At 42.5% G+C, this 17,435-nt stretch overlaps 1 protein-coding gene across 1 annotated transcript in view; it reads right to left on the bottom strand.

Moving 5' to 3' along the window:
* Positions 1–13,023, bottom strand: part of ST8SIA4 (ST8 alpha-N-acetyl-neuraminide alpha-2,8-sialyltransferase 4) — an 87,957-nt gene extending 74,934 nt beyond the window's left edge. Inside the window, exons 1-2 of the mRNA XM_003788935.3 lie at positions 12,583–13,023; positions 5,503–5,631 (exon numbers count right to left, since the gene is read on the bottom strand). Of these exons, the coding sequence (XP_003788983.1) occupies positions 5,503–5,631; positions 12,583–12,695 (242 nt within the window). The 5' untranslated portion in view covers positions 12,696–13,023. The remainder of the gene's footprint in view (positions 1–5,502; positions 5,632–12,582) is intronic.
* Between the last annotated feature and the right edge of the window lie 4,412 nt (positions 13,024–17,435).

Below are 17,435 nucleotides of genomic sequence, written 5' to 3'. Positions count from 1 at the left end.
AAATGTTTAGTTTCTTTTTGGGGGATTACATCTATTCACGGGAAATTATCTGAGATAAGATTCCTGATGGAGGTAAGACTGACGATATGACTGGGAGTGAATAATTCTGAGATGTGAAGGCTTCATACTTCTGGAAACGGTAGGAAAATGTCCCATGTTTATAGCCCTCTCCCCCTCCAGCAGGTTGAAAACATTTTTTGGATTATAGATGTAATGGAATATGAAAAACTGTGGAATTGCTAAGTTTAGTTGTTGTTTACACAGTAAATATGTAAAACAAAATAAAGCTGGTGTTTGAAAATAATAAGCTCAACGTTGCTGATAGCATCACATCTTTTATGCTACCCTTGATCTTAGCCAAAAGGCCGAGAAGCAGTTTCTAAATCTTTTATGCATATGTTGAACTGAAACTACACTTTATCAGCAAGAAAAATATATATGCTTTCCCTCAGAAGATCATTGGCATGAGTTTATTTTTGTTTGATAACAGGTTAAACAAAAATTTTCCTAATATGTGGTCAAGTAATCACCAGATGTTCAAGGAGGTGGCTGTGTTTTCTATACATGACTTAAAAGAATAAGAAACCCTTCATGGGTCTTTAACTGACATTCTGTGACGCAAATGCGACTTTTGAAACCTCATTAGATAAGAAAACACCTAAATTCAGCAACTGTTGTAATGTTAAAGGTAACTGAAAGAATCTGAAAATAGGTTTCACTTTCAAGGAGACTAAAAATCTTAGTCATAAAAACAAATTTTTGTAGGTACTATTGGCTTAAACTGAAATTTTGGTTTAGACTGTTCAACTGACAAAAATCAACTCGATACAGAAACTTTTAACTGAATTTTCAGCTACAGCTTCCTTTTACCATCAGCCATTACTTAAAATAGCAAGGGTACAGTCTCGGAGAGTTAATTTGCTGAACACCATTATCACTTGTGAAATGTCAAAAACTGCTGACCCACCCGCAGGGCCCCTGTGTTTCTCTGTAGGATTTTTTCAGCAACAAACATCAGTGGACAACAAAAATGTATCCTAAATGTGATTGTTAACTCTGTCAGAAAGTGCCATGTGGCACGTCTTAGAGTTAGAAGGCATCACAGGCTGAGAAGCAAGTCTGGTTGGGATACGAATATGACAGGTCAGTTTTTATAAACTTCAAGCAGCAACTTCAGTGTCTTTGGGGGAGGGGTCACTGTATCAATTCAACTGGTTCTGACACAGTTCAATAAAAGGAAAAAAGTTAAGAAATGTCACATGTTTCAAGAAGCCTACAAAAGACAGAAAGGGTCAATCATGATGTTTCATGCCTGAAATCCCAACACTGTGGGAAGCTGAGGCAGAAGGATCACTTGGGGCCAGGACTTAAGCCCAGCCTGGGCAACACAGTGAGAACCACTTCCCAGCACCCGTCCCTAATTTCTATCTTTTTAAAAATTAGCCAGTGGTGGAGGCCCGTGTCTGTAGACCTCGCTACTCATAGTCCATCCTGTACTGCAAAGCTAGACCCTGCTTCTAACACAAAAAAGCAGAGATAACAAATAATTTTTGTGTGAAAACATTATACATGTAAGGGGAACTTATCTCAAATGTCTAAAAAAACCTGTAGCTTGTTGAGGACTTGTGAACTTAGACTCCTTGCTGTTACAGGAACACTATTTTAGTATCAAAATAAAAGCCTAAACAAATACAACCAAAGGAAAAGGCATGATTGCCCCCAAAATACTTAAAGAAAAATTTTTCTTTAACTCACACCTCAGACCTGCCATTTATATCTGGCCCAGAAATTGGCAATATTAGATGACTAATACCTAATGTTTTAGAGCAAAACAAAATCATGCCCTCCTTAAAGACGCATTTGATGACATGCTTTTGAGTATTAAACTATACTTTTTGTAACTTGATTCCCTCTGTAAGCAAAAAGAAAACTCTTCCAAGAAATTTGTATCATAATAAGACTCTGGTTCTACAGTCAGACAGACTTGGGTTTGAGTCTCAACTCCTCCACTAACAAAGTTTGTGATCCAAGATTAGTTAGTTATTGATTGAAGTAAGTAGAAACTGTGTATGAATTGTATGTGGATCTTTTTAAAAGCAGATATAGGAATGAAATGTCACATTCTTTTTGAAAGATAGGCATCTATACATTTGAAATTGTGTTTAGTTAACATGTCGGTCTTATCTGTTTAGAAACTTTGATACGTGATGATACTAAAAGTTGAAAATATTTTTTTCTAAATATGATGTGATTAAGCCATTCCAGTGAGGAATGAACCTGTAATTTCTATACATCTGTACTTGGTGTTTGAGATTCTCTGGGTTTCCAGTCAACAGAGAAATGAAGATAACTTAAGTATGGAAAAAAAGAAAAAGTTAAGTTGTAAGTATTGGACCTGCCCAAGTGATCCCTCAGCGCAATGTTTACAGATTTAGTCACATCTAATGCACACTGAGTGTGTCATTCCTTAGCTTACAATTATAGAGCACCAACTATTTCCAGTAAAATTAAGGCTTTAAGCTAATTATTCTAAGTGCTAAGTTAGGTGTAGAATGCCTAAACTCCCTAAATTTTGATGAATCTTCAAAATACAATGAAGTAATACCTGGCCCACTTTCTCTAGACAACTCCACAGAGGAACAACGGTTGGATGAACATATATGAACCAATTTTTTGTGTGCTTGGGAAAGTAAAGGAAGGCATACGGGGGCTTAAGGAATTAGTGAGGAGAAAAAACCATGTCTACTAATTAAAAAATGTAAATACATATATATCTTCAACATGTCTTCACTAACTTTCAAAATTTAATGTAAACATAATTTATTAGGAATATCATAAGAACATTGTGAGTTTCATATCATTTTAAAATGAGAAAGATTTCTAAGTATAGTTCAATTATTTAAGATCACAAATGATCTTTTTTAACATCTGAAAACTTCAAAGTAGAATTTTGAAAGTACTTTCAAAATATGCCCACACCCACTCACAGACACAGAGTGATATGAGACTTCTTAATGCTGGAAAGGTGAGAGAAAACAAAGAAAAGCAATAATTCCAAATACACCATGACTGGCTTTCAGTATGACCAAAAAAAAAAAAAAAAGCATACTTTCAAAAACTAAGCCAGCAATCAGACATTCTCGTATTCTAAACTTTTTATTACAGGTGTCAAATTGATTAATACTAGCCATTTCTGCTATAGGCAATTATACATTTTATAAACTATACATTAGGCAATAATAGTTTTACAAATTATTCTTTCCTTGGAAGGAAATGACAACTTTGCATCTATTATTATTATTCAATACTTGTTCACTGGTTATTGTTTACATCTTTGTCTCTAAGGAAAACCAAATAAGAACAGCACTAGCAGAACATTCCTGTCCTCAGCTGTTACAATGGGGAGTAGACTGCCCTCAAAGATGCGTTATCAGCTGTTACAGCTGGAAATAGACCGCCCTCAGAGATGTGAATACAGCCCTTTATTGACTGGAAAAGTAGCAATAATGAATTCTTGGGTCAATTCCGATGTCTATCACTCATAGTTTGAAAATCTTAATGCCAAAATTTTATCTGTAGCCTCTTGGATAGCTATCCTATTCAATTTTGCATAGATATAATGAAGGCATAGCCAAATACTTTAATTAAATGAGGGTGAGTTACTCAATTTACTTATTAGATTTGTCTGTTCCTGACCTATTATTCAGCATGGCTACATGTAGCAATTAAGCTACTAAAATATCTTACTTCCATCACTTCCCTTTATCCGGCCTGTGTAGCCTCACGTATTTGCCTCTCTTCTTGCTATGCCACCCCATTTGAAAGCTCTTTTTTCTGTTTATAAATCAAATACTTACCACATTTCTCTCTCTCCAGTCTGCACACGAGACATATAAACCCCTTCTCTGTTTTACCCACCCTGTATTGGTGTTTATGAGTTCATATTATTATATATCTGGTAGTTCCTTCCTCCTGATTATCTCACCTCTGGGTTCAGTGTTAGCTTGGGGATAGGAAACGTGGGTATCACAAAACAGGGGGCTCCAGGTGTAAAAATGTCAAACTGGAGAGATCATAGCTCTGTCTGGTTCACCCAACTAATACTCAGGAGGAAAAAAGATCCAGATGTGTCACTCTTTCAATTCCTCAAGAGTTTATGAAAATTGTACTTTTTAGTAAGGAATCTCCTGATTTTTAGTATTGGCTTTCTGTCTAGTTGGGGCACATCTTGCCACTGGTCATATTCTACCCAAAAGACACCCGTTGATGGACTCTGTCATCAGACTCTCCTTATCCCCTGTTCTTGTGCTGGGCCCACAAATACAGTGAGCCCAGCCCCAGAAGTATGGGCGGCCCAAATTACAGCAGTTAACATTGTCATGGTCTGATTCTAGGTAGTCCAGCCAGGCCTGCATGTTCCGGACACTTGTCTCTTTTACATTCCCAGGAATTTTTTCAAGTAAGTTTCAGCATGCAGTGAGCCCTTTGCTGCAAGGCATCTGTCATTACACTAAAGATGAACGCAACAGACTCTCCCCGCACACGGCTTATGATATACATTATGTGCAGGGTTAATTCAAAAAGTGAGTGTGTAGAAACCCACACAAATGAATCAGCCCTTTATGTCTTAACAGCAAGCTATTTCTACAAAACTTGCATCTAATATTCAGTCATTAAATTGTTCCCATTTTCCCAGTACAAGAAAAATACAGTGATTGCATATGTAAAGGATGTGTTCTCTCAAACTTTTTAAAAGAGTTCTGATTTACTGAAAATGATCTAATTCAAATACATCAAAATTCCAATGGAAAATAAATATTGAGAAAAATAAAAATGTGTCTTTTTCTCCATAATTGCAAAGATAAGACTTTAACTTTCTTCTCAGCAGGATTATAAAAGAAGAAAATGATAGCATGGATTATGTGGACTGTGCATTTGATTTCAAGGTTTGTTTCAGATAAAACAGCTACATTTATAAAGAATAAGCTGGTAATCCTGAAAATATATTTTCCAGTTTTAACCTGTTCTTTTTACATGAGCTCATGTGGACATACCCATTCACAGAATAAGAAAAATTTATTTGTAATTATCAGCAATATAGAATTTGAATAGACTCTATTTTTATCTAATTGAGGAAATATAAGACAAAAATGAAGACTAAGACTCAAAAGGGAAGAAATTAAAATAATTCTCAAAATATATATTAATCCTGAGTAATTTAGTAAAGTATATTAGATATTAGTGCCCTGTTGAATATTTTATTCCATAACATAAAAACAATGTATTCAAAATTCATACATTCATCCTTAAATTTCTGACTTCAAAACGACTTGAGTTTTACGGCTTCACCTTCTTCATTGAACAATGTTAAACAGAGCTGGTTCACTCTTATTAACATATTCAGACTTACACGATAAATCAAGTGTTCAACATAAGTTTGTCAAGCCCAACACATTTAAGAACATAATGTGAAATTTATTATGCCATATTTTAAAAACTCACCTTATCTCCAAGACCAAGGAGGAATTAATTTTCCAACCCACGTTGTGCTGGAAGATTGAGGAGCCAGCCTTCCGAATGATTTTATCAGAACTATTGACAAGTGATCGACTCAAACACAATTCACCATCTCTGAAACAAAACAAAAATGCCAGCTTTGTGAAAGTAAAAAGCATTTTGTCTAAGCAGCATAATACGTATTTTGATTTAGATTACTGGCAAAAAATTATAGTTGCAGTTTCTTCCTACAAGTTAGGAGGAGGTACGTAAGCTTGATGGAGGGAGCAACAAGGACCAGCTGACCATGACTACCAGATTAGGATCTAACTTAGTCGTTTTGAAATCCAACTATTTTGCATCTAAAGAAAAGACTTCAGTGGTGCTTTAAAACATATCATAAAATCTAAAAACCAGAATTACCATGCAATTCAGCAGTCCAACTTCTGGGTATACACCCATAGGAATTGAAATCAGTATGTCAAAGATACCTGTACACCCCAAACTCCACAGCACTGTTCACAACGGTCAAGACATTGAACTGAAACAACCTAAGTACCATCAGTGGACGGCTGGATTAAGAAACATGGGAGATACACACAGTGGAACAGTATTCAGCCTAAAACATGGGATGTCGATAAACCCAGAGGAAGTTACTTTACGTGAGATAAGCCAGGTGCAGAGAGACAAATGCTGTATGTTCTTACTTATCCATGGATTCCAAAACAACTCATAGAAATAGAGACTGGAGGGGTGGACAGGAGAGAAGTGGAGAAGTCAAACAGGTGCAGAGCTGGAGTTAGGAGGAAGAAGCACCGGTGTTCTCATACAGGGTCCAGTGCCTATAGTTAATAATAAGGCATTGATATTTCAAATAGTTGAACGAAAAGATTTTATTTTATTTTTTTTGCAGTTTTTGGCCTGGGCTGGGTTTGAACCTACCACCTCTGGCATATGGGGCCAGTGCCCTAATCCTTTGAGCCACAGGGACTGCCTGAACAAAAAGATTTTAAAGAAGTGATAAATATCTGAGGTGATGGATATGCTACTTAGCCTAATTTGACCTTTGTACAATGTATTAGAACCTTACCTTGTACCCCATAAATATATACAATTATTACTCGTTAATTAAAAACAAAATAAAGCTTTCTTGCCCACTTGCTTCTTACTGAGTGTGTAAACCAGAGACAAGGTGTCCCGTCAATTCTCAGCACCTATACAGTTGTGATTCTTAAGACTGGTCAGTGCATTTTGACACAAGGCGTACGTGAGCAATGGAAAGAGCTTTGGTTTTGAAGACAAAAGGGCTTGGAATATGGAGCGATCTGGGCACATTTCTGCTTCTGGGGCTTGTCAGCCTTTCATTCTTGAGCAATATTCTCTTCCTAGGCCACAGTGGCTTTACCTGATCTTGAAAACTGCAAATAACATCTAATATGTGATGACTTTGTGAGGTTTAATTGGGCCTCTGCATGCAAAAGAATTTATACAACATTATTAAAGTGCTAATGTTAAAAATTGTATTGCTCTCAAAATATGTCAACCATGAGATGCTTCTCTAGCAGTTGTTGGTGTGTAGACAAGAGATTATAGTAGGGAGAAAACTCATTCAGTAGCCATTATTACTACTATTCTCTATTACATCAAAAGAATCAACTACCTCTCTCCAATAAGGCATGTCGAGCTGGTACATCATGTGGGTTGGTGGTAGCAGGAGTGCTAGTGGCAGTGATGATGGTGACAAATGACTTTGCTAGCATTTAAGCCAGTAGGACGTTTATAGCTGAACTAATTCATTATTCTATAGAGTCTTTCCTTCATGCTGCACAGATGTAAACCCAGTCAGAGAATCAAAAAGCCATTTCTTCTGGCATCCCAACCAAGACGTGGCACTCTCAATCTGTACATTTATTTCTTCACATGTCAACGTCTTAATATTTAGAATCTTAGAAACACAATTAAACAGTAACATGATTATTTGCTTATAACAAAGTCTAAATCTGTGTTTATTATGCAGGCAATCCTCTCCTGCTATCAGTGGAAACACTGCCTGTGTAGCAGCTGTGGGGTGAATTCCGTAACTGAAGGCTTATAGTTTGGTATTTTGGTTCATGTTCTTTTTTAAACACGTAGTTTAAATGTGAAGCAGCTCTAAGCATCATATGCCACTACTCTGGGTCAAATTGAGAACATAAAATATTAATATTTTAAACTATTCTACTGAAGACAGTGACCCGTTGGCGTGCCTATGCATGGCTAATAATAATCACTTCACAGAGGTCATTTAGGCTTCAAGGAAACAAGAGGGTGCACTTTACTAGTCAGCAAACCAGAAGTCAACCACCATTTATATATCTAACGGTAATAAAATACTAACTATATGTGAATCAAATGTGGCTAAATAAGAGGTTAACCTTCACACTTTTGGAGATACGACTTAATAAGCTTGGTCACAGACTAGCAGTATTTTGGGGCGTCAGGGAGGGTCCTTCCGCCCTTCACCCTGTTAATAACCAGGCTATCAATATCATCTTTTTCTAACCACAGACTGGATGATTATAATAATTATTTTCACACCAATAAACTTTCCCACAGGGTAAGTAAAATATACATGATGTTGCATTTTAAGAAACTTATAAGGCGGCACCTGTGGCTGAAAAGGGTAGGGTGCCGGTCCCATATGCTGGAGGTTGGTGGGCCCCGGCCAAAAACTGCAAAAAAAAAAAGAAAGAAAGAAAGAAAGAAGCTTGTGGACGACCTCTTCACGGAAAAGTGACTACAGACACATTTTACATGGCAAAATAAAGGCTATGAGATACTTAGTTGTACAAGGTCTTTCCAGAACTTCTGAGATGTTTTTAAACAGCACATAAAAAAGTTTAAATGCGTTTCTTTTGAATAACATGCTTCTGTGTTACTCTCCAGCTTTGCTTGTTGAATTGGTAAAAGGCCAAATTTAAGAGTTTAGTTGCTGGAAAGAGCTTGGAATGGAGGCAGCCCTGTCTAGTCACAGTTCTTAAAGTCAACAGAATCCACGTGAGAGACGGCCAGGCTTAGCAAAATAAAGCTCCAGAGTAAATTCCTTTGTATAAAGTCAAGTGGGTCTCAAGGGATTTTTCACTTCTGACCTTGGTAGCATTCTGTCTGAGAAGAGGCTTTTCCTTCCCATAAATGCCAGGCATGAAGGATGCTGCCACCCCCTGCTTAGTCCTCCTTCCAGATCAGGCATAGTTTTTGAACAGCTGCACTCAATATTTATTGCACAGGGGTTATCTATAAGAAAACTCAATGTGTACTTTTACAGGGAAAATAACAGAGTACGCCAAAGAAATCACTCAGCATAGAGCCATAAATTACAAAGTGTTCCTGATTATACGCACTTAAGAAAAATCCACAAAAATGGTCATCTGTGCAGCGTCAGTGGCAAGAATTAATCATTTGCTATCTTATTTGATATATACAAATGTTTTTCTCTTTGAAATACGAGTTTCCCATCTCATTACAATTTATTCTATTAGATCCTCAGTACATAACAAATACAATTAATTTTAGTTTATGAAATTATATTCCAAAGCCCTTCTGTGAATCCCACTGAAATTCTACATGCTTTCATCTTGGAATGAATTTGATCCCTTTAGACCAAGTTAATCTTCTTCCCTAATATATCATTTCAGAAGTCATTTAAAGAAAAAGAGCTTCCATCAAATTAAACCTGAACACAAAGGGAAGCGGAGTTCGTGTTTTCCTTACCTGAGCACCAAACAACTAAAACTAAGGCTGAGATGTTCTATCTTAACTGATCGTTTATGAGTTTAATGGAATTGCAAACGTACCATGTGGACGGAAGGGCCAATTCTGGATGTTTTAATTTTCAGGGCCTGGTCTACCCTAGAGCAAACTTTTCTAAGAATGGTAATAATATCTTAACTCCACTTTCAATATTATCATAGATTTTAGAATTAATATTGTTGGTCAGTTAGTAAAACAACCTGAATTACATGGTAAATTGTAAGTCAGGTCTTTGGGTAAGGAAATCTCACTTGTGGTCTACCAGAAAAATAGTCTGTACCAAGTTTGAAGGAATAGTATCCAAAACAAATATCTGTGTGATGTTAAAATTTGTGTTACACATTCAGATATATTATCTCATTAAATGAGCATACCCACGTACTTTATCTGTGGGAATCTTCATACATTTCCAGTTATACCCAAAGAACTCACAGAGCCCCTTAAATCCTAGGCCCATCCTAAGTCCCATTAAGAAAAAAAAAAAGTCAAGACTAGGTCACTTCATACCTTCCGTACGCTCTGATTTAAACTTCATTAAGTCAGTCATGAGTCAGTAAGTTTTTGTGGCAGGAAATACCAGTTTTAGGTGTTGAGCAGTTACTACTTGGCCTATTTTGGAATATTTCCTTAGGTACAGATGGTGCTACCCCTCTGGAGACAGGACGTGGATGGACTGTGGGAAAGTTGTGGTCAGTTCTCTGTCTACAGAGGATGACCGCTCAATATCGCAGGGCGCAAAGGTCGGGCACCTGCTCCAGGTGGGAATGCCCCGGCCGGGGTAGCAGAGATGAGGGAACCTCCGGCCCGCCTGGGGGAGGAGGGAAGGTGCAGGAGCGCTGAGCACGCGTCCAGGTGGACCGGTTAAGATTCCAGGGTGACGCCAGGCTCTTGTGGAACCTGCTGCCGCCCTCAAGGCGCGCAGTGCCCCTCGAAGGCCAGAGCCTGCCTCTGTTACCCCACTTTTGGGTGTTGGCCTCTTGCTCTGGGGCCAACCGTCCTCTGAGTTTACTCATCTCAGAAATGGCCTCTGCACGTAGCTGGAGCAGGAAGTAGTCAGGGAGCTGATTAGATGGTTTGATGAGTCAACTCCTCCAGCAGAAGCGCTGTTTGGGAGTTGAAGCGAAACCGCCAGAGAACTTGAAGCGCAAGCTTTTCCGCTGGACGGAGCTCCGGGAGGCGGCCGCCCTCCCTGTCCCGCAGCGCCGGCTCCGCCAGCGGTCTCGGCCTCCAGGCGGAGCGGACGGTGCGGGACGCGGTGGTGACAGGTGTGAGCTCCGCGCCGCAGCAGCGCTCTGCTCGCCCCACGCCACCGAGGCTGCGGGTTTTAATTCGGGAGGAGGAGCCAGTCGCGGGCTCAACAGTGAAAATGATTGGGGGGCTGGGAGACTGGGGGCGGGGAGCGAGTGGGCCTAATTCTTGGAATAAAGGCTCCCGGGTCTTCCCACTGGTTCTTCCACCCTCGTTGTCGCCTGTCTGGGAGGAGAGAGCAGACCCCGCGCGCACCTCTCTTCTTGTTTGGATAACTCCAGCGCCAGCCTCGAGATCTCAGATAAACTGGGAAGAAACCGTCCCCGGGATTAAAAAGGGTGCGGGCGAAAGGCAGCCCCGCGGTCCCGAACGCCGCGCCGGTGCGGCTTCTCCGCGCCCAGGGCTGCGCCCGCTCCCCGGCGACATCCCGAAAAGGGCCACGGGTGACATGCGGAGCGTCCCGGGCCTGTCACCCCCGGAGGGGCGCGGGCGCGCTCCTCCTTGCCGCGATGGTCTGGGGGGGGGGGTCGGAGAGGACGCCCCCACCTCGCTGCCCCGCCCACTCCTGCTCTCCTACGAGCCCAGGCCCTGAACCCTCAGCGCCTGAGAGGCTGGTCCGCTTTGTCTTGGCTCAGGAGGAAACAAAGAGCCTCGACCTCACTCCCCGGCCTCCGCCTCTCGCACCACCGTCATCACCTTCCCGAAGACCCCTTTGTCTGCCTGGCAAGCACCGGGCGGCCAGGGGTGCCCCCGCCCTAAGTCCTTTTCTGACAAGCGAGACGGATTTTCATTCGCACATTCCCGTGACCACCACCCCATCCACTTCTTTCCGAGCAGACCACGTACGTCCACCTCTGTCTGTGCATAGCCACCAGCCCGCCACTCCTTATCTGCTGGTTTTCATTCTCTTCCAGTCCGTTTCCACTGTACTACTGTTATCCCGGTTTTCTACAGAATAGCGATCCCCTCTTAAGGACAAACCTATATCTGACTCACATAAATGCTCATCACTTCGGAAAGAGCAGAATTATTTTTTTTAAAAAGTGCATGCTCCCCCACCTACACGCGTACACGCACCCCAAATGGCAAGGACTCTCTTCGTTTTAATAAATGTCAGAGAAAAATTAAAACAAGGCAAACAACAACAACAAAGAAAAAAGCGAATATCTCTGCCAGTGTGGAGTTTCCAAGAGCATACGCCTCCGGACGAGGGAGGATTTCCGAAACAGGACTTTGAACAGAGTTGACAACCAGGTTCACATCCTCAGAAAACGGGTCCAAGCTACATCCGCAGCGCAAAGTTGCACCCCCTCCTGGGCAAACTTCAAAGCCGTGGAGGCCAGGGAGAGGGTGGAAGGAAGTGTGATATTTAGAGAATTTAATGGGGCGGGAGAGAGCTGAACTCATCTACACCAACTAAAGAAAAAGAAATATCGTCTGTTTAAAGCTACAATGCCTGGTTTCTTTCTAAAATTGTAACGGTGACGCCCGTACATTTTGCCCATGGAGGAAGAAATAACGAAGTATTCTTGGGGGTGCTGGAGTTTCTAATTTAATTCAAGACACACAGACGTACCTAACGTCGACAACAACAACAAGAAAAGTAGAGACACAGAGATTTGTTTTCTGCTTTCTGGGCTTTAACTTCAGCCTATTAAGAAACCAGCTTCCCTAGAATCTCTCTAGAGTGATAGGTCGGGGAAAGAAGGAAGGAAACCGCTTGGTGACTAAAGACATCTGTCTTGAGTTCTGGACACAGATTAAAAGGACAAGGGCACACATTCTTTGATGACACTTCTGCAGTGACTCCTTTGGCGAGCAGGGCGCCAACACAGCTGTCACCACCACCGCGCAGAGCAAGTTGCACCGGCGTGGGGGGCAGCTTAGGGCAGCGCAGACGGCACCCTTTGTTATTTAATCCATGACACTAAGCACACGCAAACTCTGGGCAACACGCACGCCCTCCCAACCATCACTCCACTGTCCATATTCACATCGCATTCAAGGCTTGACTTTGAGTCACATCCTGAAATGAAGCTTTGCATTTACCCGATGAGTTGCGTCTCCTGGTGCTCCTCAGTTCTCGCTATTTCTTTTGTCTTATAAAATATCAGGAGCAGACTTATTGTGCAGATCGTCCACCTCTTCCTAATGGAGCGCATCTTGGGTGCCCGGGAAAGTCCTGGCTGCCCCAGCCCCGGCGGCTCCTTCTCTGGATGTAAAGGCTCCGTTTTGGGGCAGTAGTCGCGGGGGCGGGGGGAAATCTGTAAAAGGCGAGGGAAGCGCAGAGCCGGATCGCAGGAGCAGGTCGCCGGGTCCTCTGTGGCCGAGCTCCCGCCGGGCCGCAGCCCTGCCCTGCGCCCTCCGGCTCGGCTCGCGCCAGCCCTGCCCGGGTCCCTGCGCGCCGCCTCCCAGGGGCTCGCGTTTCTTTTCAGACCAGACACCTTGCGTGCTGGAGGTAGCGGCGCTTCTGCAGCTGGGCTCGGGGGCGTCACTGGCCCTTCCCTCGCCGTAGCAGGGAAATGATGAGCCAAACTAGCCAATCGCAGGGCTGAGGGGGCGGAGGCTGCTGCTGCCTGCTCTGCCGGCGGCTGCTCTGAGGTAACGTCCTGGTCTCTCCGCACAGCGCCGGGACAAGCCGGCAGCGGGGCGCGCCCGCGAGCTCGCGCACACACAGGCACGCACGGAGAGGCGCACGCTCACACAGACACGCGCACACACGCGCACACAGAGACATGCGCACACACGTACACAGAGACACGCACACATACACACGCGCGCACACAAACACGCACGCCCAGACACGCGCACATAGATACACAGAGACACGCGCACATAGAAACACACACAGACACGCGCACATAGAAACACACACAGACACGCGCACATAGAAACACACACAGACATGCACGCACACAGAGAGACGCACACATAGAGACACACTCAGGCACGCACACGAGGCACACGTACACAGACTCACGCACACAGACGCACACAGAGACACGTGCACATAGAGACACACACACCCACAGACACGCACAAAGAGAGACGCACACATAGAGACACCCTCAGACACGCACGCACACGAGACACACGTACACAGACGAACACAGACACGCGCGCACACACGCACGCACACCCAGACACACGCACGCACAGTCAGTCTCTCCTGGGACACCAAGGCGTTAGCTCTCTGGACCTAGGAGTGCCAGGGCAGTCTTTCGGCATCGGCGGGGAAAGGGCACCTCAGCTGGGGACAGATCAGAGGCGCATCCCGCCCCAGATATGCTTTGAAAGGAGCAGAGATGGGCTGCAAGCGTGCAAGAGCGGTAGGTTCTTCCGGCACCGTTGTTAAACGTACAACAGGCAGGAGCAAATGCAAGCCCTCCCGAGTACAGTGAGACTGGGAGGGAGAGGGGAGGAAGAGGACGCTTGTTACTCTGTGCACAGTTCATTTTGGAAAGTACAGAACACACACGAACTGATTAGCCAATTGCTCACTCGGAGTGGGTGGAGGATGACACCCGCGCTCGGGATCCCGCAGGAAATCAGAGGCGCCAGAGGCGTCACTTAGCAACTTTATGGATGTTCCTCTGCCTCTCTTTCCTTGTCATTTGGAAAATCCTCACGCAGAAGTCAAGGAAACTCCGATCTCACTTTAACTTCACTGCGGAGAAATGGGATTCTGAGAAAAAGCAGCCTCCAGTGCGTCTCCACACACGTTCCCACGCCCGGGAAAGAGGGAAGCAGGGAAAGAAGGGGGTAGGGAGAGAAGGAGGGAAGGAGGGGAGTCCTCCTCCACCACCAACCCCTCCTTCAGGGAGCGCGGAGGACTGGATTCCTTGTCCCCTGACACTGCAAATAATGCCGAGAGCCTGCTCCTTGCCCAGCGTACAACCCAGGCTTGTGAGTGCTCAGCATTCTTCCTCCAGAGCTGCACAAGTTCAAAACCTCTGAGATCTTGAGCTCAGTCTTCACAGCAGAGCAAATGGACTTGGGTCTAAAATGCTCCAAGGAGCAAGTAATCACGAGTGTTTATTGACACTCCAAGTGCCCCGCAGGGAGCCTTTCCAGTTTATTGACGTCCAGGAAAATCCTTCCTGCATTAATGCGTTTCTGTTGCGCTCACTTCTGAGCCAGCAGAAACTGCAGGAACAAAATAGTCTTTTTAAGTTAAAAGGTAGCTGGGGGAGCGGGGATGCTTGATTAGGACGCTACATTCTCTAGGTTAAATTTTGATTTTTTAAAACAAATACATTTTGATATATCCCTCTTTGGCAAGAATGTGGAGCAAAATGCATTACTTAATTAAATTTATTCAATATTTCTTGAGCACTTACCATGGGCCAGGCATTGTGTTAGGCCATGGAAACAGAGATATATACATTATAACAATTCCTAAGACAAGAAGCTCACTCACTCAGAGGGGGCAGCTTTTAAATAATAATTTGCAGTCACTCTCCATGAACCAGAGCATTATTTGAAGTATCCATAGTCTCTGACTAAGCTCCTGGGTTGAAGGAGAAGGAGTATTTAAGTCTTTAGGAACAGCAAAGTTGAGTTTCCTGGTGGAGGGAGCACAGAGACTAGGGTTTCGGGGGAAAGCGGGTCACTACAAATAGAAGGAAGAGAACACTGGTTCTTTAGGGGGCTTTGAAGCAGCTTGTACTGTTAGAATGAGAAGTGGGGAGAATGGTGGTCTGTAAGGATCAGTGTGATGGAAACATTCCACAGCTCCACAAAATGAATCTGCCCTCTCTCATGGAAAAGTCACAGGAAAATAAATAATATTCAAGAGGAAAGTAGGTTTAATTTATGTGTTCAGCTTTATGGGAAACTGTTTACCTGGTCCAAACAGAACCAAACAAACTCAACAGCAAAAGGAAAGTACATTAACAGCTGGTTATGGGTGCCCATGACACAGGTGTAAATGCCAGAAGAGAAATAGTGACCTCTCCCATGGAATGGTGCTGTTTCTGACTTTAATTAAGGAAACTTTTATATTAAAGAGAACAATACTGAATGACTGATAATAGTTCATGGAGACTTGGAATTCTGTTTTCCAGATTAAAATGATTTAGTTATGTATACCACGGAAAACTAGCCATAAAAACATGGAGACTCTACCTTCTATGGATGGAATAGGATAACATTCTACTTCATAAAGCATGACCAGCACACAGAAGTAAGTATCCCAGATACTCAATACTAATATGAAACCAGTAAATGAACAAATACACATCTGCACAAGAGAAAAACACAATTAAACTCAAGTTGGAGGCGGGGAGAGAAGTGAGGGAGGAGAGGGTGGGGTTAGTGAGTTCTCAGCCAACAGGCACAGCTGTAACAGGGACTTTACCTAACAGATGTGACCTATGGAACCTAATGGGCTATACCCTCATACTACAGTGAAATAACAACTAAGAAAACAAGCAAAAAGATTTAGTATTTGGAGTGTAATTTAAAGGGATTCTTTTAGTATTAGATTCATGAAATTTGTGTCTGTCACAATTTGCCAATTAAAATAAATAAACATATGCACTAATGCCAAAGTGTGATCAACGCGGTTCTTCCCAGCATGTCAATCGGCACAAGAACTGTGAATACTGAGTAGAAAGTGTTCTCGGTGCAATGAGTCTTTGGCAAGTACTTCATCCCGTTAGAATGCCCATTTGATGATCCCAAGAAAGTAAAGCTGCTTTAAAATTTCCGTTCTATCTTTAGACTATAAGTTCTTCAATAAAGAGGATACAGTTGGCTTTATTCAGCAGGATTTCACAATTACACAGTGCCCTATAAATAAATAATGCAAGTTATGGCAGCTGGTTTTAAATGCTACTTTATCCTTTAACTGAATGTAAATTCATGTTTTAATTGCTGGCTGTGCCTTCAAATTTAGCTGGCAAGAAACGGATAGACACTCTTATTTCTTATTCTCATGGCAGGATTTTTAATGGCCCATGACATTTTTAATAGATTATTTTTAGGACAGTTTCATATTTATAGCAAAATTGAGCAAAAAATGTAGTTCTGTAGGGGGTTCTGCAGGTTTTGGCAAATGCATACGGGCCCTTTTCACCATTGTAGTATCACACAAAACGGTGTCACAGCCTTAAAATTCCTGTGCTCTGGCTTTTTTTGTGTCTTTCCCATTGCTCCCGACCCCAGTCCCTGTTGACACTAATATTTTTGCTTTCTCCATAGTTGTACCTTTTCCACAGTGTCACATAGTTGACATCATACAATATGTGCTTTTCAGATTGCTTTCTTTAACTTAGTAATATGCTCTCAGTTGTTCCCATGACTTGAAATCAGAATCCCCCATGACTTTATATGGGTTGAAGGCTGATTTCTTTCTAGCACCAAATAATATTCCATTGCATGGGCAGACAACAGTTTACTTATCCATTCACTTCTTGAAGGACATTTTTGTTGCTTCCAAGTTTTGCAATTTGGAATAAAACTATGCACAAGTTGTTATGTGGACATAAAGTTTTCAAGTCCTTTAGACGAATAGCAAGCAGAAAGATTAGTGTGCTGTATGCTAAGCATCTGTGCTGTTTGTGAGTGAGAGTTCTTGCTGCTTGTTGCCCTGCTCAGAATTTGGTCGTGCCAGTGTTCTGCACTCTGGCCATTTTAATAGATGTGCAGTAGTACCTCACTGGTTTAATTTGCAATATGGTGTCAAACATATTTTATGTGCTGATTTTCTTTGGTTAGGAGGTTCTTCCCAACTTTTGCTCAGATTATAAATTAGGCTATTCATTTTCTTCTTCTTTTTATTATTTTTTTCTTGGGCACTTTTTGGCCACGGCTAGGTTTGAACCTGCCACCTCTGGCATATGGGGCTGGTGCCCTATTCCTTTGATCCACAGGTGCTGCCCTCATTTTCTTATTTTTGA

Source organism: Otolemur garnettii, unplaced genomic scaffold (genome assembly GCF_000181295.1).
Source record: "Otolemur garnettii isolate 467f Iridium unplaced genomic scaffold, OtoGar3 scaffold00030, whole genome shotgun sequence".
Classification (NCBI taxonomy): Eukaryota; Metazoa; Chordata; class Mammalia; order Primates; family Galagidae; genus Otolemur; species Otolemur garnettii.
The sequence above is the reverse complement of the archived record's forward strand: the minus strand, read 5'-3'. Positions and strand labels throughout refer to the sequence as shown.